Source organism: Labeo rohita, chromosome 5, assembly GCF_022985175.1.
Source record: "Labeo rohita strain BAU-BD-2019 chromosome 5, IGBB_LRoh.1.0, whole genome shotgun sequence".
In the NCBI taxonomy this organism is placed as follows: Eukaryota; Metazoa; Chordata; class Actinopteri; order Cypriniformes; family Cyprinidae; genus Labeo; species Labeo rohita.
Genome location: NC_066873.1, coordinates 12,354,766 through 12,371,937, shown reverse-complemented (window position 1 = coordinate 12,371,937; position 17,172 = coordinate 12,354,766). Strand labels below are relative to the sequence as shown.

The 17,172-nt window shown below is 33.8% G+C and overlaps 1 protein-coding gene across 1 annotated transcript; it reads right to left on the bottom strand.

Moving 5' to 3' along the window:
- Positions 1 to 730: 730 nt before the first annotated feature.
- aspa (aspartoacylase) lies at positions 731 to 15,431 on the bottom strand. The gene is made up of 6 exons (XM_051110286.1): positions 15,043 to 15,431; positions 12,453 to 12,648; positions 11,798 to 11,891; positions 11,329 to 11,436; positions 1,923 to 2,032; positions 731 to 1,677 (listed from the first exon to the last, which is right to left on the bottom strand). Exons 1-6 carry the CDS (start codon positions 15,282 to 15,284, stop codon positions 1,480 to 1,482), a joined length of 948 nt encoding a protein of 315 aa, XP_050966243.1. The 5' UTR covers positions 15,285 to 15,431; the 3' UTR covers positions 731 to 1,479.
- Positions 15,432 to 17,172: the final 1,741 nt, after the last annotated feature.

Below are 17,172 nucleotides of genomic sequence, written 5' to 3'. Positions count from 1 at the left end.
AAATAAAAAACTACCATTTTTTAATTTTTAGGTGGGCATATATACACAACTAATAGTTTGGGATCAGTAAGATTTTAAAGAAATCGCTTACGCTCATCAAAGTTCCATTTATTTGATTAAAAACAGAAAAACGTAATAGTATGAAATATTATTGCAATTTAAAAGAACAGTTTTCTATTTTAGTTTAAAATGTAATTTATTTCTGTGATGCAAAGCTGAATTTTCAGCATCATTACTCCAGTCTTCAGTGTCACATGATCCTTCAGAAATCATTCTAATATGCTGATTTATTATCAATGTTGGAAACAGTTGTGCTGCTTAAGTTTTTATTTTTGGAACCCGTGATACTTTTTTTCTGGATTCTTTGATGAATAAAACTTTAAAAAGAACAGCATTTATTTAAAATAGAAATTTTTCTAACAATATACGCAACATTTAAAGTTTGGGGCCAGTAATTTTTTTCTTGCTTTCTTTTTTTGAAAAAAAATAAATAAATAAAGAATAGTTTTATTTAGCAAGAATGTGTTAAATTGAATCAAAATTTATTTCTAAAAAAATATATATGTACATTTATATTTTGAACTTCTTATTCATCAAAGAATTCTGAAAAAAGTATCACAGGTTCCAAAAAAATATTAAGCAGCACAACTGTTTTTAACATTGATAATAAATCAGCATATTAGAATGATTTCTGAAGGATCATGTGACACTGAAGACTGGAGTAATGATGCTGAAAATTCAGCTTTGCATCACAGAAATAAATTACATTTTAAACCATATTCATATAGAAAATCACTGTTTTAAATTGCAATAATATTTCACAACATTACAGTTTTTTCTGTATTTTTAATCAAATAAACGCAGCCTTGATGAGCAGAAAAGATTTCTTTAAAAACATTAAAATTCTTACTGATCCCAGACTTTTTAACAGCAGTGTATTTGTGTGCGCACACACACAATCCTTTGGGGGCAAAAATATAGTCAAAAAATACATTACTAAATAAATATTGTAAATTTAAAATACCTGTCTCTATCGTAATATACTTTAAAATCATTTATTTTTAAATAATTTAAAATGTAGTGATTTATACATAATAATTTATTCCTGTGATGTGAAATGTAAATTTTACTCCAGCTTTCAGTGTCACACGATCCTTTTCGAAATATTTTTGTAAAAACAGTACGTTCAAAATAATAGCATTTATTTGAAATATATTTTTGTTAAATTATACCTTTGTATTAATTTCTTTAAAAACAATCTTACTGACCATAAACATCTGAATAGTTGTGTTTTATATGTTATATAGTGTAAAATTTAGTCACTTTTTGCACACTTTTGGCTTTTTTACTTTTCAATTAAATAGTTCTGTAGTTTCCAAGAATTAGAAAAATATTAAAGTTGACATTTAGATAAAGTACAGTACATGAGAACCATGTCAACTATCTGAGTGTGATCATAGTGACTTTTAAGAGAAAACATTACTTGAATGCTTTTCTGATAGCATTGGCAGCTAGTATTTCTCTACAGGTGGTCATGAACGCCTGCTGTTTTTCATAATATGCAGCCTCATTAATAAACGTGGGGTACACTGTGTTGGCACCTTCATAAAGGATTGTTCTTCCATCGAACGTTAGGAACATAGGGTCCCCCCGGTTCAAAGGCTCCCAGTCACAGTCCTACACAGAAAGAGAAAGAGAGGGAACGGAACAGAACCATTAGTGTGGAAAACAAGTGAAGCATGGGAGCGAAAACAAGCACAGCAAACATCTGAGTCACAGGACACATTTTCTTACATGTGTTTCCCCTCCCTGCATCCCTGTCATAAAGAGCAACGCTTTTATACATCGCTCAAGGGTATATGCTTTCCTTTCAAAAGAAACACACTTCTCTATGCATTCACTGGATGGTCCATTTAGAATACCTGGAGATGAGGATGCACCATAGCTGTGATGTTGCCGTTGGTGTCTCTGGGATAGTCCATTCTCTCCTGGACTCTGAATACATCCACTGTACATGGAGGAAACTCTACACCTATGACAGAGTAAATATAGAAAGCTGGGTGAAAAAAAGGAAAAAGAGAGGAAAATTTGACCTTGCCTGTGGCCACTTAAAGGAATAGTTCAGCCAGAAATGAAAAACTCCTTAAATTTACACACTCTCAGGTTATTCAAGATGTGCTGTAGATGAGGTTGTTTCTTCACTGGAACAGATTTGGAGAAATTTAGCATCACATCACTTGTTCACTAACAGATCCTCTGCAGTGAATGGGTGCCGTCAGAATGAGAGTCCAAGTAGCTGATAAAAACGTCACAATAATCCACAAGTAATCCTCACCACTCCGGTCCATTAATTAAAGAGATATTCATGTCTTTCTTTCTTCAGTTGCAAAGAAATCAAGGTTTGTGAGGAAAACATTCTGGGATTTTTCTCCATAATAGTTGACTTCAATGGGGATCAACGGGTTGAAGGTCAAAATTGCAGTTTCAATGCAGCTTCAAAGGGCTCTACACGATCCCAGCCGATAAACAAGTGTCTTAACTAGCAAAACGACCTGTCATTTTCTTAAAACAATCCAAAATTTAATCACATTTTAACCACAAATGCTCATCTTGCACCAACCCAACCTTACATATTACGTACACTGTAAAAAAAATCTGTAAAATTTAAGATAAAAAACTGGCTGTTGTGGTTGCCAGAATTTACTGTAAAAATATGGTAGCAATGTTTTAGGCTTCACAGTTTTAACTTAAATTTACAGGTAAATACCGTAATTTCATTAACTGATACAATGTTAATATACTAACCTACTAAAGTACTGAAATCTGTTTTGTACCTTTATACTACACTGATAACCATCAAAAGCAGGTGGTGATGAGAAAGTCACATGACGAACCAAAGTCATCACAAGCAGCTTTTAAACACTAAAATATGTACACTGTAAAAAATAAAAAACACAATTTGTTGAGTCAGCTTAAAATAATTTATCCTGCTGCCTTAAAATTTTAAGTTCAGTCAACTAAATAAGTTTATTCAACTTGAAATGTTAAGTTGTACTAAGTAACAACTTAGATATTTGTGTTTGCTAAACTTAGCAGATGGGTAAGTAACTCAGCTGCCTTAAAATTTTAAGTTGATTCAACTCAAGTATCTAAGTTGTCACTTAGTATAATTTAACATTTCAAGTTGAATAAACTTTTTTTGAGTTGACTGAACTTAAAATTTTAAGGCAGCCAGGTTACAAATTATTTTAAGTTGACTCAACAAATTGTTTTTTACAGTGTAGAAGGTGTCATTCACAAAACACTAAACACCATCATGGTAATATACATGAAACTGAAATAATGTAATAAACATTAATTTAACAACATTCAACCCTAATGTACAAAACTGCTAAGAAAAAACAAAGAAGAAACAGGTATTTCAACAAAAAAACCATCACATTTGAAATATAACGCAGGGAATTCAGGGAATGTCAGTTTACGGTTATTCACTGTAAATTTTATGTTCTTTTTCACTTCCAAAAACAGTATACTATCGTAAAATATCCAATACAGTTTTTCACCGCATATAGTAGGGGAACTTACCGTTAACGATTTAACAGGTTTTTACTTTAGCATTTTTACAGTCTTTTACCGTTAAATTCACTGTCATATTTTACAGTGTAGTCACATTAGAAGTGTCACACATGATGTAGTCAGAAGTACCGACCCAGTGTTTACAAAGTAAACGTGCAAAGAAAGTCAAACGCCCTTTACAAAAAAGGGTAAAGCAACGACGTTGGTCGATTTTGAAGTTGGAGGAGAAAATGAGATGGACCTTTTTGAACCGAAGTACTCAGATGAAGAACTAACCGCACGTGACTCTACCAACATGATTACGTAATGCGTGAAGATGCGCATACACATCGCAGCGCTAGTTCAAGATGAGCATTTGTGGTTAAAATGTAAAATCAATTTCATTTTTTTTAACAAAATGACTAATCGTTTCACTAGGAAACATCCTGCTTGGCTGGGATCGTGTAGAGCCTTTTGAAGCTGCACTGAAACTGCAATTTGACCTTTAACCTGCTGGCCACCACCAAAGTTCACTACACAGAGGAAAAATCCTGGAATAACTTCTTTAAAAACCTTAATTTCTTTTTAACTGAAGGAAGAAAGAAAGACATGAACATTTTGGATAACATAGGGGTGAGGAAATTTTCAGGAATTTTTTAATCTGCTACTGAACTTCTCCTTTAACATCCTGTGAAGTGAATAATTGCATGTTTGTAATAAACAAATAGATTATTGAGGTATTCTCGTCACATTGGGACAAAATGTGAGTCATTAATACATAATAAGTCCATCCCCTGTTGTCCTGTCACATAATAATCCTCTAACACGTTTGTTTAGAACTACTCTGGACGTCTTTTGCTTGTAAACGGTACTTTATCTCTGCATATTTTTCTCCTAATATGAGAGGACTCATATATTGACCAGAAGTGACAGTTTTAAGTTAAAAAAAAATAAAAAAATCTTGATTTTTTATTACAAACACAAATTTTCACTTCACAAGATGTGAACAGATGGATTAGAGTCGTGTGGATTACTTATGGTGTTTTTATCAGCTGTTTGGACTCTCATTCTGACAGCACCCATTCACTGCAGAGGATCCACTAGTTTCTCCACATCTCTTCCGACGAACAAAACACTCAGCTACATCTTAAATGGCCTGAGGGTGAATTTTCAGCAAATTCTCACTTTTGGGCGAACTGCTCCTTTTGAAGTATTAATCAGTGGCTTGTGAAGAGATGCATTACAATGCAGTTCAATCTAGAAACAAGTTTATTATGCTTAGGTCATGTTGTATTTTTTCAGCTTTGGTTCCTTCAGTGGGGAGTGGGATCAAGCTGGCCTAAAAATGTTATAAAAGCAAAATATTTTTGTATATAAGCAGACCTAGTCAGCTTCACTCTGTCCATTTGCCTAGAAATTCAGAGTATTTTTCCATCCTGTGTTACTGTGTTAATGAAATATGTTAATAACATGTTCTAGCATTCACAGTATAAACATTCAGCATTGTGAGGCTGTCAGGTTTATGAGTATATCAGACATGTACTGACATGGGTGGTCACTAAAAATATCACTTTCCAAGTTGCTACAAAGAGTTCGGCACTCCTCACATTATGATACAGTGTTGCCATATGAGCTTCCCTCATGTTATCACTATCTAGAAAAAATACTATGTATTTTGTAGTTTAAGCTAATTGGCAAGTCTAAAACGACAATAATATGTGACCCTGGACCCACAAAACCAGTCATAAGGTTCAATTTTTTCAGTTCAGTTGAGACTTATACAAAAGCTTTATACAAAGCTGAATAAATAAGCTTTAAATTGATGTATGGTTTGTTAAGACAGGACGATATTTGGCTGAGATGCAACTATTTGAAAATCTGGAATCTGAGGGTGCAGAAAAATCTGAAAACTGAGAAAATCACTTTTAAAGTTGTTCAAATGAAGTTTTTAGCAACGCATACAATGCCCTACAAAAGTATGGAAATACCCCTGGCAAAGTGTGGTTTTGGATGATATCAGCATAAATCCTTATCATTTTTTGGTGCAAATACATTAAAGTAACTTGACATTATCATTGAAGACCAGCAATGAAAATTTTCATTTTGATTACATAATGGCAATATATACATGTCAAAGTCAGACATGCCCCTTTGCCAGCTGTGATGCCTGGTTACTGGTTTAAACTTGGCCCAGGTTTTTAAAAGATCTTTAGGTCAGCACACCTTAAAAGAGAAGTCCACTTCCAGAACAACAATTACAAATAATTTACTCACCCCCTTTCATCCAAGATGTTCATGTCTTTCTGAAGAAATTGTGTTTTTTAAGGAAAGCATTTCAGGATTTTTCTCCATATAATGGACTTCAATGGTGCCCTAGATTTTGAACTTCCAAAATGCAGTTTGAATGCAGCTTCAAAGGGCACTAAACGATCCCAGCCGAGGAAGAAGGGTCTTATCTGGTGAAACGATCAATAATTTTTTTCAAAAAATTAAAATTTGTATACTTTTTAAGCACAAAAGCTTGTGTATCACTAGCTCTGGGATGCGCGTCCACAGCGCTACGTACTACAGAGTCACGCCGAAAGGTCACGCGTGACATAGGCAGAACTACAGACCCAGTGTTTACAAAACGAACGTGCAAAGATTAACGAAGTGCAAGTAAGTCAAACGCTGTTTACAAACAAAAAGGTACAACGATGTTGGACACTACCTTTTTGAGACAGGAAAATGCCAACCATTGCCAACGGAGCAGGAATCTCAACGCTTTCAAGAATGGTGATCAGGTGGTGAGTCGCGCGTGACCTTTCGACATCAATCTGTAGTACGTAGCATCATGGACGCGCATCCCAGAGCTAGTGCTGCACAAGCTTTTGTGCTTAAAAAGTATACAAATTTTAATAAAAAAAAAATAAAAAAATACCGCTAGAATGACCCTTCTTGGCTAGCTATGACCCTTCTTCCTCAGCTGGGATCGTTTAGAGCTGCATTTAAACTGTATTTTGGAAGTTCAAAATCGGGGGCACCATTGAAGTCCATTATATAGAGAAAATTCCTGAAATGCTTTCCTTAAAAACCATAATTTCTTTAAGACTGAAGACAGAAAGTCATGAACATCTTGGATGACAAGGGGGTGAGTAAATTATTTGTAAATTGTTGTTCTGGAAATGGACTTCCCTTTTAATAGCTTCAACAATTGATTGCCAATTAAGTTTAGAATACAATGAATTCATGCCCAGATTATGCAGAGCTGTAATAGCTGCTAATGGTGGATATTTTGATGAATTGGAAATATATGTTTTTTCTATGTATAAACTGTTTATGTAATAAACAGTTATAAAACATGTTTTTGTAGTTTGTGTTGTCCCTTATCAGTGCAAAATTATCACAAATTAAAAAGGATTCATGCCAATATTGTCCAAAACCCCACTTTTCTAGGGCATTTCCAAACTTTTGGAGGGCAGTGTATTACTAATCAAAAATTACGTTTTGATATATTTATGGTAGGAAATTTACAAAAATATCGTAATGTAACATGATCTTTACCTAATATCCTAATTATTTTTGGCATAAAATAAAAATTTTGACCCATACATTGTATTTTTGGCTATTGCTACAAATATACCAGAGCTACTTAAGACTGGTTTTGTGGTTTCAAAGAAAGACACATGAAGTGCTCCTCATGTTTCACTTAACACATTATAATATTAAAAAAATTTTTTTTTCTTTTTCAAGGAAAAATGTATCACAAATGTATTTCCACACAAATATTAAGCAGTACAACGTAGAATTATTTCTGAAGGGTCATGTAACACTGAAGACTGGAGTAATGACTGCTGAAAATTCAGCTTTGTATGACAAAAATAAATCAGGCTGTAATATTTAAATAGAAATCTTTTAAATGACAAAAACATACTGTATTTTCGATCAAATAAATGCAGTTGAACATATGAGACCAGCCATGTGCATAAGTTATGAAATGATGAATATATGCATGAAAATCCCACTCAAGGTTTATGTTCCAAATCCCTTAAACTATGATATGACTAATATTAACTGTCTTTTTAAAACAGTTGGATCATTTTGCTGTTAGCTTGTGTTCATAACAGATGGCCCTTGCGTCAGTCAAATCCCTGAGTCCTCTAATTAATAGTTTGCATTACGTCAGATCTCTTGTTTTGCTTGTTATGTTGATGTGGTCCAAACATGGTTCCACACTGGCAAACGGAAAGCACGTTTGAGCGCTCACAATGAGACATTCATCCACAACAATGTGGCCCCTCTACACAGCATGACACTACAAAACCCAGCAAGCTGCTAATGACATGGAAACTAACCAACTAGCAAACAAGTATTCAAGTCACAAAACACCAAAACCAGAAGAGAAACCAGCCACGCTTGCCCAGCACAACATGTTCCTGCTTAATGCAAGGCATGGAGAAATGTGTATTCATGTCAGGCTGAAAGTACACGTGACCACCTTGTTTAAATGTTTCCACAGTTGGGGGGGTGAAAAGAGGAAGATAAATGCTTGAGGAAGAAGTCTATACTTCAAACCGGCTGAAATGCCGAGGTTGGACAGTTCATATTTAAATCAGTACATGCTGACTCAATGACCTGAGAGCAAAACCGTTTGTCTTGAAATGCCACACACTATCTTCGCAGAAAAACGGATGGCCATGGGGGAAAGAAAATTATGTAAACATGAAGCATCTATAAACAATGTGAGAAACACACTATTCAAATGTGTTACTGAAAATCATTTAAAATGCAAATTGTGTGACATCTGAAGAACATCATTGTTCCACACTGTCACAGCACATATATATAGAAGCCCGAAAAAAAGGTTATTGCATCTTTTTATCTCACAATTCGAACTTTTTTCTTAGAATTGCGTGACACAAACTCTGACTTTTTTTCCCAGAACTGCATGATATAAACTTGTAAATGTGAGAAATAACTTGTACATAGTCAGAATTGTTATTTGTTGTAAATTGTTGTAAATAGTTCACAGTTCTGACTTTTTTCTCAGAATTGCATGATATAAACTCACAATTGCAAGTTATAAAGTCAGAATTGCAAGATGTAAACTCACAATTTTGACTTTTTTCTCAGAATTGCATGACAAACTCACAATTCAGAGTAATAAACTTGCAAGATGAAAACTCGCAATTCTGACTTTTTCTCACAAATGTTTATATTTCTCACAAAAGTTTATTTCTCTGACTTTTTTTTTCAGAATTCGCAATTGCAAGTTCTAAAATCATAAGTGCAAGATATAAACTCACAATTCTGACTTTTTTCTCAGAATTGCGTGATATAAACTTGCATTTGCAAGTTCTAAATTCAAAACTGCAAGATATAAACTCACAATTCAGACTTGTTCTCAGACTTGCGTGACAAACTCACAATTGAGAAAAATAAACTTGCGAGATGAATTGCAATAGTTGTATAGTCAGAACTGCAAGATATAAACTCACAATTCTGTTTTTTTTTCTCAGAATTGCATGATATAAACTTGCATTTGCAAGTTATAAAGTCAGAACTGCAAGATATAAACTCACAATTCAGACTTTTTTCTCAGACTTGCGTGACAAACCCACAATTGAGAGAAATAAACTTACGAGATGAAAATGTGCAATTCTGACTTTTTTTCAGAATTGAGATATAAACTCACAACTGCGAATTATAAAGTCCAATTCTGAGGGAAAAAGACTGATATGTTCTTAAAATTGTGATTGCATGTTATAGTCAAAATTTATGAGATATAAACTCACAATTTGTAGTTCTCAGAACTTTATTTTTCAGAATTGTGACCTAATTTCTCACAAATGTGTTTATATCTCACAATTCTGACTTTATACTTTGGAATTGCAAGTTTTTAATTGTTAATATTTTGTGAAAAAACGCAGAATTGTAAGCTTGTATCACACAATTCTGAATTCAGTCAGAATTGTGAGAAAAAAAGTCACAATTACCATATTTTTTATTATTTGTTCAGTGGCGGAAATGGGCTTTCATGCATTTGCTATTGGTTTACAGTATATTAGAAAAATATCCAGTTGTATAGAAAATATAGGAAATAATCTAATGCTGAAGACTGAAATAATAGCTGCTGAAATTTCAGCTTTACCATCACAGTATTAATTTACATTTTTAACATTTATGGAATATAAAATAGATATTTTTAAAATTGTAATATTCACAATATTACTGTTTTACTGTATATTTAAGAAAATAAATGCAGGGTAAGAGCACAAGAAACCTCTTTTAAAAATTACATTTTAATATATTTAAATTGTAATATTCAAAATATTGCTGTTATTTGTGGAAGTCTGTTTTCTCTAAAGAATTAAGAAAAGGTACTTGTGACTGTTTATCTCCCAATTCTTTTTTTTGCCATGTAATTCTAAGAAAAGAAGCCTGAATAGTGATATAAACTCAGAACTGTAAGATATACACTGCTGTTCAAATGTTTGAGATTGGTAAGATTTTTAATGTTAAAGAAGTCTCTTATGGTTTTTTAATTAAAAATACAGAAAAAACTATAATATTATGAAATATTATTGCAATTTAAAACAACAGTTTTCTATTTTAATATGCTCAAAAGTGTAATTTATTTATGTGATGAAAAGTTTAATTTTTATCAGCAGTTACTTCAGTCTTCAGTGTCACATGATCCTTCAGAAATCATTCTACTGATGTTGATTTATTATCAGTGTTGGAAACAGTTGTGCTGCTTAATATTTTTTGGAAACTGGTACTTTTTTGGATTCTTTCATAAATAAAAAGTTAAAAAGAACACAATTTATTCAAAATAAAAATCTTTTCTAACAATATAAGTCTTTACTATCACTTTTTATCAATTTAACACATACTTGCTGAATAGACGTATTACTTCTTTAAAACAAAGAAAGAAGGAAAAAAATTACTGACCCTAAATTTTGAACGGTAGTATATATTATGCAAAAAAAAAAAAAAAAAGATTTGTGAGATGTGAACTCAGAATTGCAAGAAAAAAAGTTGGAATTCTCAGTTTTCAAAATTCTGAGAACTGTGAGGTACATGTATTGTTGATCAAATAAATGCAGCCTCAGTGAGCATAAGAGACTTCTTTCAAAAATACTGGGTATCATTCATCATATCATAATTACATTTAATTATTATATAGTATATAACTATTATCCTAAGATGAAACATACATTATATATACACAGACACTAAAATAAAGTAAACTGTGACGTATTTACCCAAAAATTCTTCAAAAACTTTAACCTGACCATTATGATTTGTTTGCGAAAACGTCTGTACGCAGGTTTGACGCAGAACTTTGTGTGTACACATGCTTAGCAAATGAGACCCATTTTCCTACAGACCCCAAACTTATTGGCAGTAGTGTGTGTGTAAGTGTGTTTATATATAGCGTAACCGTTTGTCTTGAAATGTCACACACTATCCTGGCAGAGAAACAGATGGCCACAGGGGAAAGAAAGTTACGTAAACGTGAAACCTCTATAAACGATCACGTGTTATTTCTCATCAAATTGCGTGACACATCTGAACAACACAACATTATGATTCAAAGACTGTCACTGTCCATACCATCACACATGATCACTATTGATTTATATTAGAAAATAATCCTATTGTATAGGAAATATAGAAACTAATCCTATTTTAGCCACCCCGGTTGCTTTCAAAATCCCTTTATAGCAACACATTCCAGATTCAGTGCAGTAAGCATGCTGATCTCTGCTTAACCTCCAGTGACCTCACCACTATTGAAGAGCTCGAGGAAGTCCAGCGCATGCTTCAGTATCGTCCTCATGGACTCAAATACATTGCTTCTCAAAACACCTTGTGGCTGAGGACCCACCTCGAGACCTGCAACAAAAACACGTCTATATAAGTCACTAGCACTTGACTGGTGGGTGGTGACCCAACAAAGGGTCACAGGTCTATTCTGATCACAGACAGCAGTGAAAAACTATGTTAAATGAGGTGCAACTGGTACTCGGTTGGGTTTCCACTATAATATTAATTCATGGAAAAAGAAGTCATCAAATGACCTCTAGATGACTACCAAACTATCTGCAGAGGCTCTGGATGCTCTCATTATAACTGGACTTTTCATATTATCCCTGGTTATTCCACTTCTTAGCAGCTGGCTGACTTTCAGGGGTAATATTAAACTTGATTTAGCATCAGGTTTGACCTGTTGAGTATCCCAGGACTTTGTACTCACCAATAGGGTGTTTAGCCACAGAGCGGGTGGTTGAATACTTCAGCTGTGGGTGTTCGTTTAACAGTACTGAACAGGTGTGGGGAGCCATAGCTTTCTGTAAGTGGAAAGAGCACAGGTGTCTGTGTAAAGATGACTTTAGGTTTGCAAATTTTAACACATAAAGCAAAATCTTGGTGTTTTGGTCAAGATTTTAATTTTCAGTCTATGATGCAACAAATTATTTGTGCACTACTGTTCAAGTGTTTTGGTTGGTAAGATTTTATTTATGCTCACTAAGGCTGCAGTTAAACAGTGAAAACAGTAATATTTTGACATATTATTACAGTTTAAAATAACTGTTCTCCATTTTAATATATTTTAAAATGTAATTTATTCCTGTGATGCAAAGCTGCATCATTACTCCAGTTTTCAGTGACACATGATGCTTCAGATATCTTTTTTTTTAATATTTCAATGAATAGAATGTTTAAAAGAACAGCATGTATTTACTTCTTAAGTCTTTATGTTTGACCAGTTTAATATGTCCTTGATTGATTTCTTTAAAAAAAACAAAAAACAAAAAGGTCTGAAATTTTAAACAATGGTGTAGGTGCAGAGGGCAAATAAAGAATTATTTTATTAACATTGTACAATATAATTGGATCTAGTTTCTTACTTTAATATAATGCACCATCTGAAGGTTGAAGAGGTCTGTTGAGCTTTCCAGAATGAGGGTGGAGCCCATGTTTGAGGTGGTGTTGTGAAGGTCAAAGATGACATCGTATGCGTTCGAGCTCCCTTTGGGTCCGAACATCCGATTTATTTCCTTGGCCCTCTGGACTTCATATGGCAGCCCTTCAACCTCTGGAGTACTGTGGGGATAGAAACATCCTTATCAATATTAACAACACAGTAATTATAAACAAGACATAACACCCTTTTTTAATAATGCAAACAGATTTGGTGCTGGAATTAAAAATCTCTTGAATAGCATTTAGGTGCAGGTTTATTGTTAACTCTTTTAACAGAGTAATGAATGACAATAAGATCAGCTATTACATAAATAATAACTTATTTACTTTTTTCTAAGTAACTTGAAGGTTTTTAATTATTTATTTACTGCTCTAACTGATGAGTTGGAAGAAATGTTCCAGCAGTATTCCTATTTCACAACACTGACAACATTATGCACTTTTATCAACATTAGGTATAAAATTGTTTTAGAGACGCATATAACAAGCACACAAAGCAAGGGACAACTGAAAAATAATGCACTGAGAATTAAGCTCATTAAGCTTTCCAGCTGGTCCGAAAAATTGCAAGCATCTGTTGTGATGTGAATGTTTTGCATCCCCTCACAGTACATTATTATATGTCTGACTGTACATCAATGAGCAAGTTCAGTTGCATTTATAATACCACCACCAAGACAAGTCTGTCTCAATTTGCAACCCTCATTCTGAATTTACATGGTCAATTAATACATGAAAATAAATAAATGAATTGAAATAAATGGAAACCGTCTGGGTACATTGTTTTGCTCTGTTTTATTTAAAGCATCAATGCCCCCATATTTAATGTGACACTGAAGCAGAGCAAATTCTGTCTATTGTGATATCTGTGTGCAAAGTAAAATCTGCTCATGAGAGCACATGTACTGGTAATTTCTCTGAAATGTTTTCTACTTCATGATTCTACGTAAAAGTGAAGTATATGCATTTTCTCTTGGACTGGGTTGAACATTGCCTTCAAATTTCTAATTAATATATGTTTTAACTTAGAATACACTACCAGTCAAAAGTTTTTGAACAGTAAGTTTTTTAAAGATGTCTTTTCTATATGCATAAAAATGAAAGCTTCAAAAGCTTCAAGTCAGTGTGTGTGTGTGTGTGTGTGTGTATATATATATATATATATATATGTGTGTGTGTGTGTGTGTATATATATATATATATATATATATTCATACTTTTATTTAGCAAGGATACTTTAAATTGATCAGAAGTGATGATGAAGATATTTATAATGTTACAAAAGATTTCCATTTCAGATAAATGCTGTTCTTCTGAACTTTCTATTCATCAAAGAAACCTGAAAAATTTTGACTCAGCTACATAGCAATAATAATAAAATGTTCTTTGAGCAGCAAACCAGAATATTAGAATGATTTCCGAAGGATCATGTGACAGGATTAATGATGCTAAAAATTCAGCTTTAAAATCACAGGAATAAATTACATTTTAAAATATATTCAAATAGAACAGAAATTTTATACAGTAAAAATATTTTTTAATTTTACAGTTTTGCTTTGCTTCTTGAAATCAAATACATGCACACTTGGTAAGCAGAAGAGACTTTTTTCAAAAAAAAAAAAAAACTTAAAAATCTTCCTGTTCAAAAACTTTTGATTGGTAGTGTACTTTCTGTGAATTATGCCCTCCAAACTAAAGTCCCTGTCTTCATATGTTGTTTTACTGTTTGATTGTGATGGGGCATGTTGTCACAAAAGGTTAATGTGTTCAATTAATCCTTTTCATAGAAATATGCAGTCTCAAGATTTGAAATTAGTTTATATATACACCTAGTATAGTAATAAACACCATCTGGAGTTTAAAAAAACAGCCATCCTATAATGTCATTTCATTGTAGTTGGTGTGCAATGCTAAAATGTCACATTCGTAAAACCGAAATTCAACAAACACTTATATTTATGATTAAAGGTTCTTAAAATGTCAAAACCGTTATCCTCCAAAATCAACAATTGTTACGTGCTGTCAAGGACGCAATATTGCAGGCTCTTTTCGTGACCCAAATCACGCTCCACTCACGTTTCTCAACAGCGATGACATGAGCGGCTCGGATCAGCTGACCGCTCGCTCCACTGATACTTTATCGCTCGATTGAGTGATGTTGTGTCACGTAAAGGAGCCGTTTACACAGGAAGCGTCCCCGCGTTCAAAATCATCTACACTGAGCCCAACGCAATAACACAACGCAGCGTTCAAACACGGCGCGATACGAGGAACATAGAGGTGCAACATCGCGGCCAAGGACGTCGATTTGACGTATGCATGACAACAATAAACACACACGGAACGTAATAATAAACCTCCAACACACAAGAGCATAGCGTAAAAGTTGTGCGATAGCGTTAAGTCCGTTTTCTGACTGTGCTGTTTTACGAAAGCGAGCACATCTAAGTTCCACGCGTAAACAAACGGGGAATTGTCCCAGAAAACAACGTGTTGTGCAAGGTGTTTATTTACCTGAGGTTCTCGGGTGTAAAGGCTCTGTTCAGATCCGTGTCGATGTACCTGGTGCATTTCTCCACCGCTCTAGGGTTGCTTATGAACGGCTTGACCACCAGTCCGTTTCTCTCTATCTCGGCTGAATTCTGTGTCCACATATTTACGAGCGTAATGCCAGACATCTCATTTCCATGTGTGCCTCCAAAAATAGCTACTCGTTTGGCTTCTTGTAAACAAGAAATACCAATTCGCGAACTCATTGCGAGAGCTACAAGGACGCGCGTAGTTTACGAAAGACGAGAGCGCAAAGTTTCCACACAACTGCTGGTTCCTCTAGTCTCCGGTGCGATGTGACTCCTGTTATATAATGGTTATTTGGAGGCTAAGTCCAGGGTATTACTGCGTCCGTGTGTCATCTACGTTAAACGCGCATGGGTCGGGTTTCACAATCGCGCTTATCCAGCGATTAGGATGTTGGCTGTGAGGTCATAATGTCACAGGAGATTTTACGCGGAAAATAAATACTAAACGCGCGCAGGTGGCCTATACACCTATATGCAAACTAAACACAGTGGGTAAACTGTAAAAAAAAAAAAAAAAAAAAAAGTTAAATCTTAATAGTGAATAGAATACAGAGTACAGTGTTTACTCCAATTCATTATTGATTATTTCTCAACCCTGTTGCAAAATGAAAGTAGGTTAATGGGATTCTATACAATAGTAGTATTTCTATAAAGAGATTTTAATAAAAAAAAAGGCTTATAGAAAGATCTGAAATCACACAAGCAATGCTGTTGTAGGCCGCAAGTAATGAGTAGTTCTGAAATTCATAACAGCACAATTGTGTGATCTAGTTTTTACACAATTTAAACAAACGTAAACAGAATAAAAGCTGTAAAACAATACAGAACAAAAAACAGATCTTTAACCTCTACACAACATGAGCAACACATTCCTTTAAGAACTTTTTAAACAAAGTGGTTTAGTGAATAATTCATTGACTGGCATAAAAACAGAAAATAACTTACAGAAAGAATCATTGAACAATTATCACCACCATGGCATTGACATGCAGATTATTCCAAATTTGAAGACTGGAAGTACTGATTTTATGAAATACTATTAATATAAGGATTAAAGAGATACATTTGAGGTCAAAAGTTTACATACACCTTGCAGAATCTGCAAAATGTTAATTATTTTACCAAAAAAAGAGGGATCATACAAAATGTATGTTATTTTTTATTTAGTACTGACCTGAATAAGATCGGTTACACTTTATTTTAAGATGTCATTGTTACAGTGTAACTACACATTTACAATTACTGAGTAATATTAATTAACTACATGTATTTACTATATGGTTAAGGTTAGGATTAGGGTTTGGCTTAGGTTACTTGCATGCAGTTATGCATAATTAATTGTTATTATAATAGTAAGTACATGTAACATGTGTAACAAAGACACCTTAAAATCAAGTGGTACCGATATTTCACATAAAAGACGTCTATATAATAGTCCTTAAGAGAAAAATAATAGTTGAATTTATAAAAATGACCCTGTTCAAAAGTTTACATACACTTGATTCTTAATATTGTGTTGTCACCTGAATGGGGTTTCTTTTTTGTTTTGTTTTTTGTTTAGTTATATTGGTTCATGAGTCCCTTGTTTGTCCTGAATAGTTAAACTGCCCGTTGCTCTTCAGAAAAATCCTTCAGGTCCCACAAATTCTTTGTTTTTTCAGCATTTGTGTGTATTTGAACCCTTTCCAACAATGACTGTATGATTTTGAGATGCATCTTTTTACACTGAGGACAACTGAGGGACTCATATGCAACTATTACAGAAGGTTCAAACGCTCACTGATTCTTCAGAAAGAAACACAATGCATTAAGAGCCGGGGGGTGAAAACTTTTTGAATTTAAAATGTAACTTATTGTCTTCTGGGAAACAAGTATCTTCTGTAGCTTTTGAAGGGCAGTACTAAACAGCAAAATAAGAAAAATGTACACATCTTCATCTTATTCAAAAGTTTACACCCCTGTCTCAAAATGCATCCCAGAATATGTGGAACCTGTTTCTGAAAAACAGTGGGCAGTTCAACTGTTCAGGACAAACAGTCCCCATTCAGGTAACAACGCAGTATTA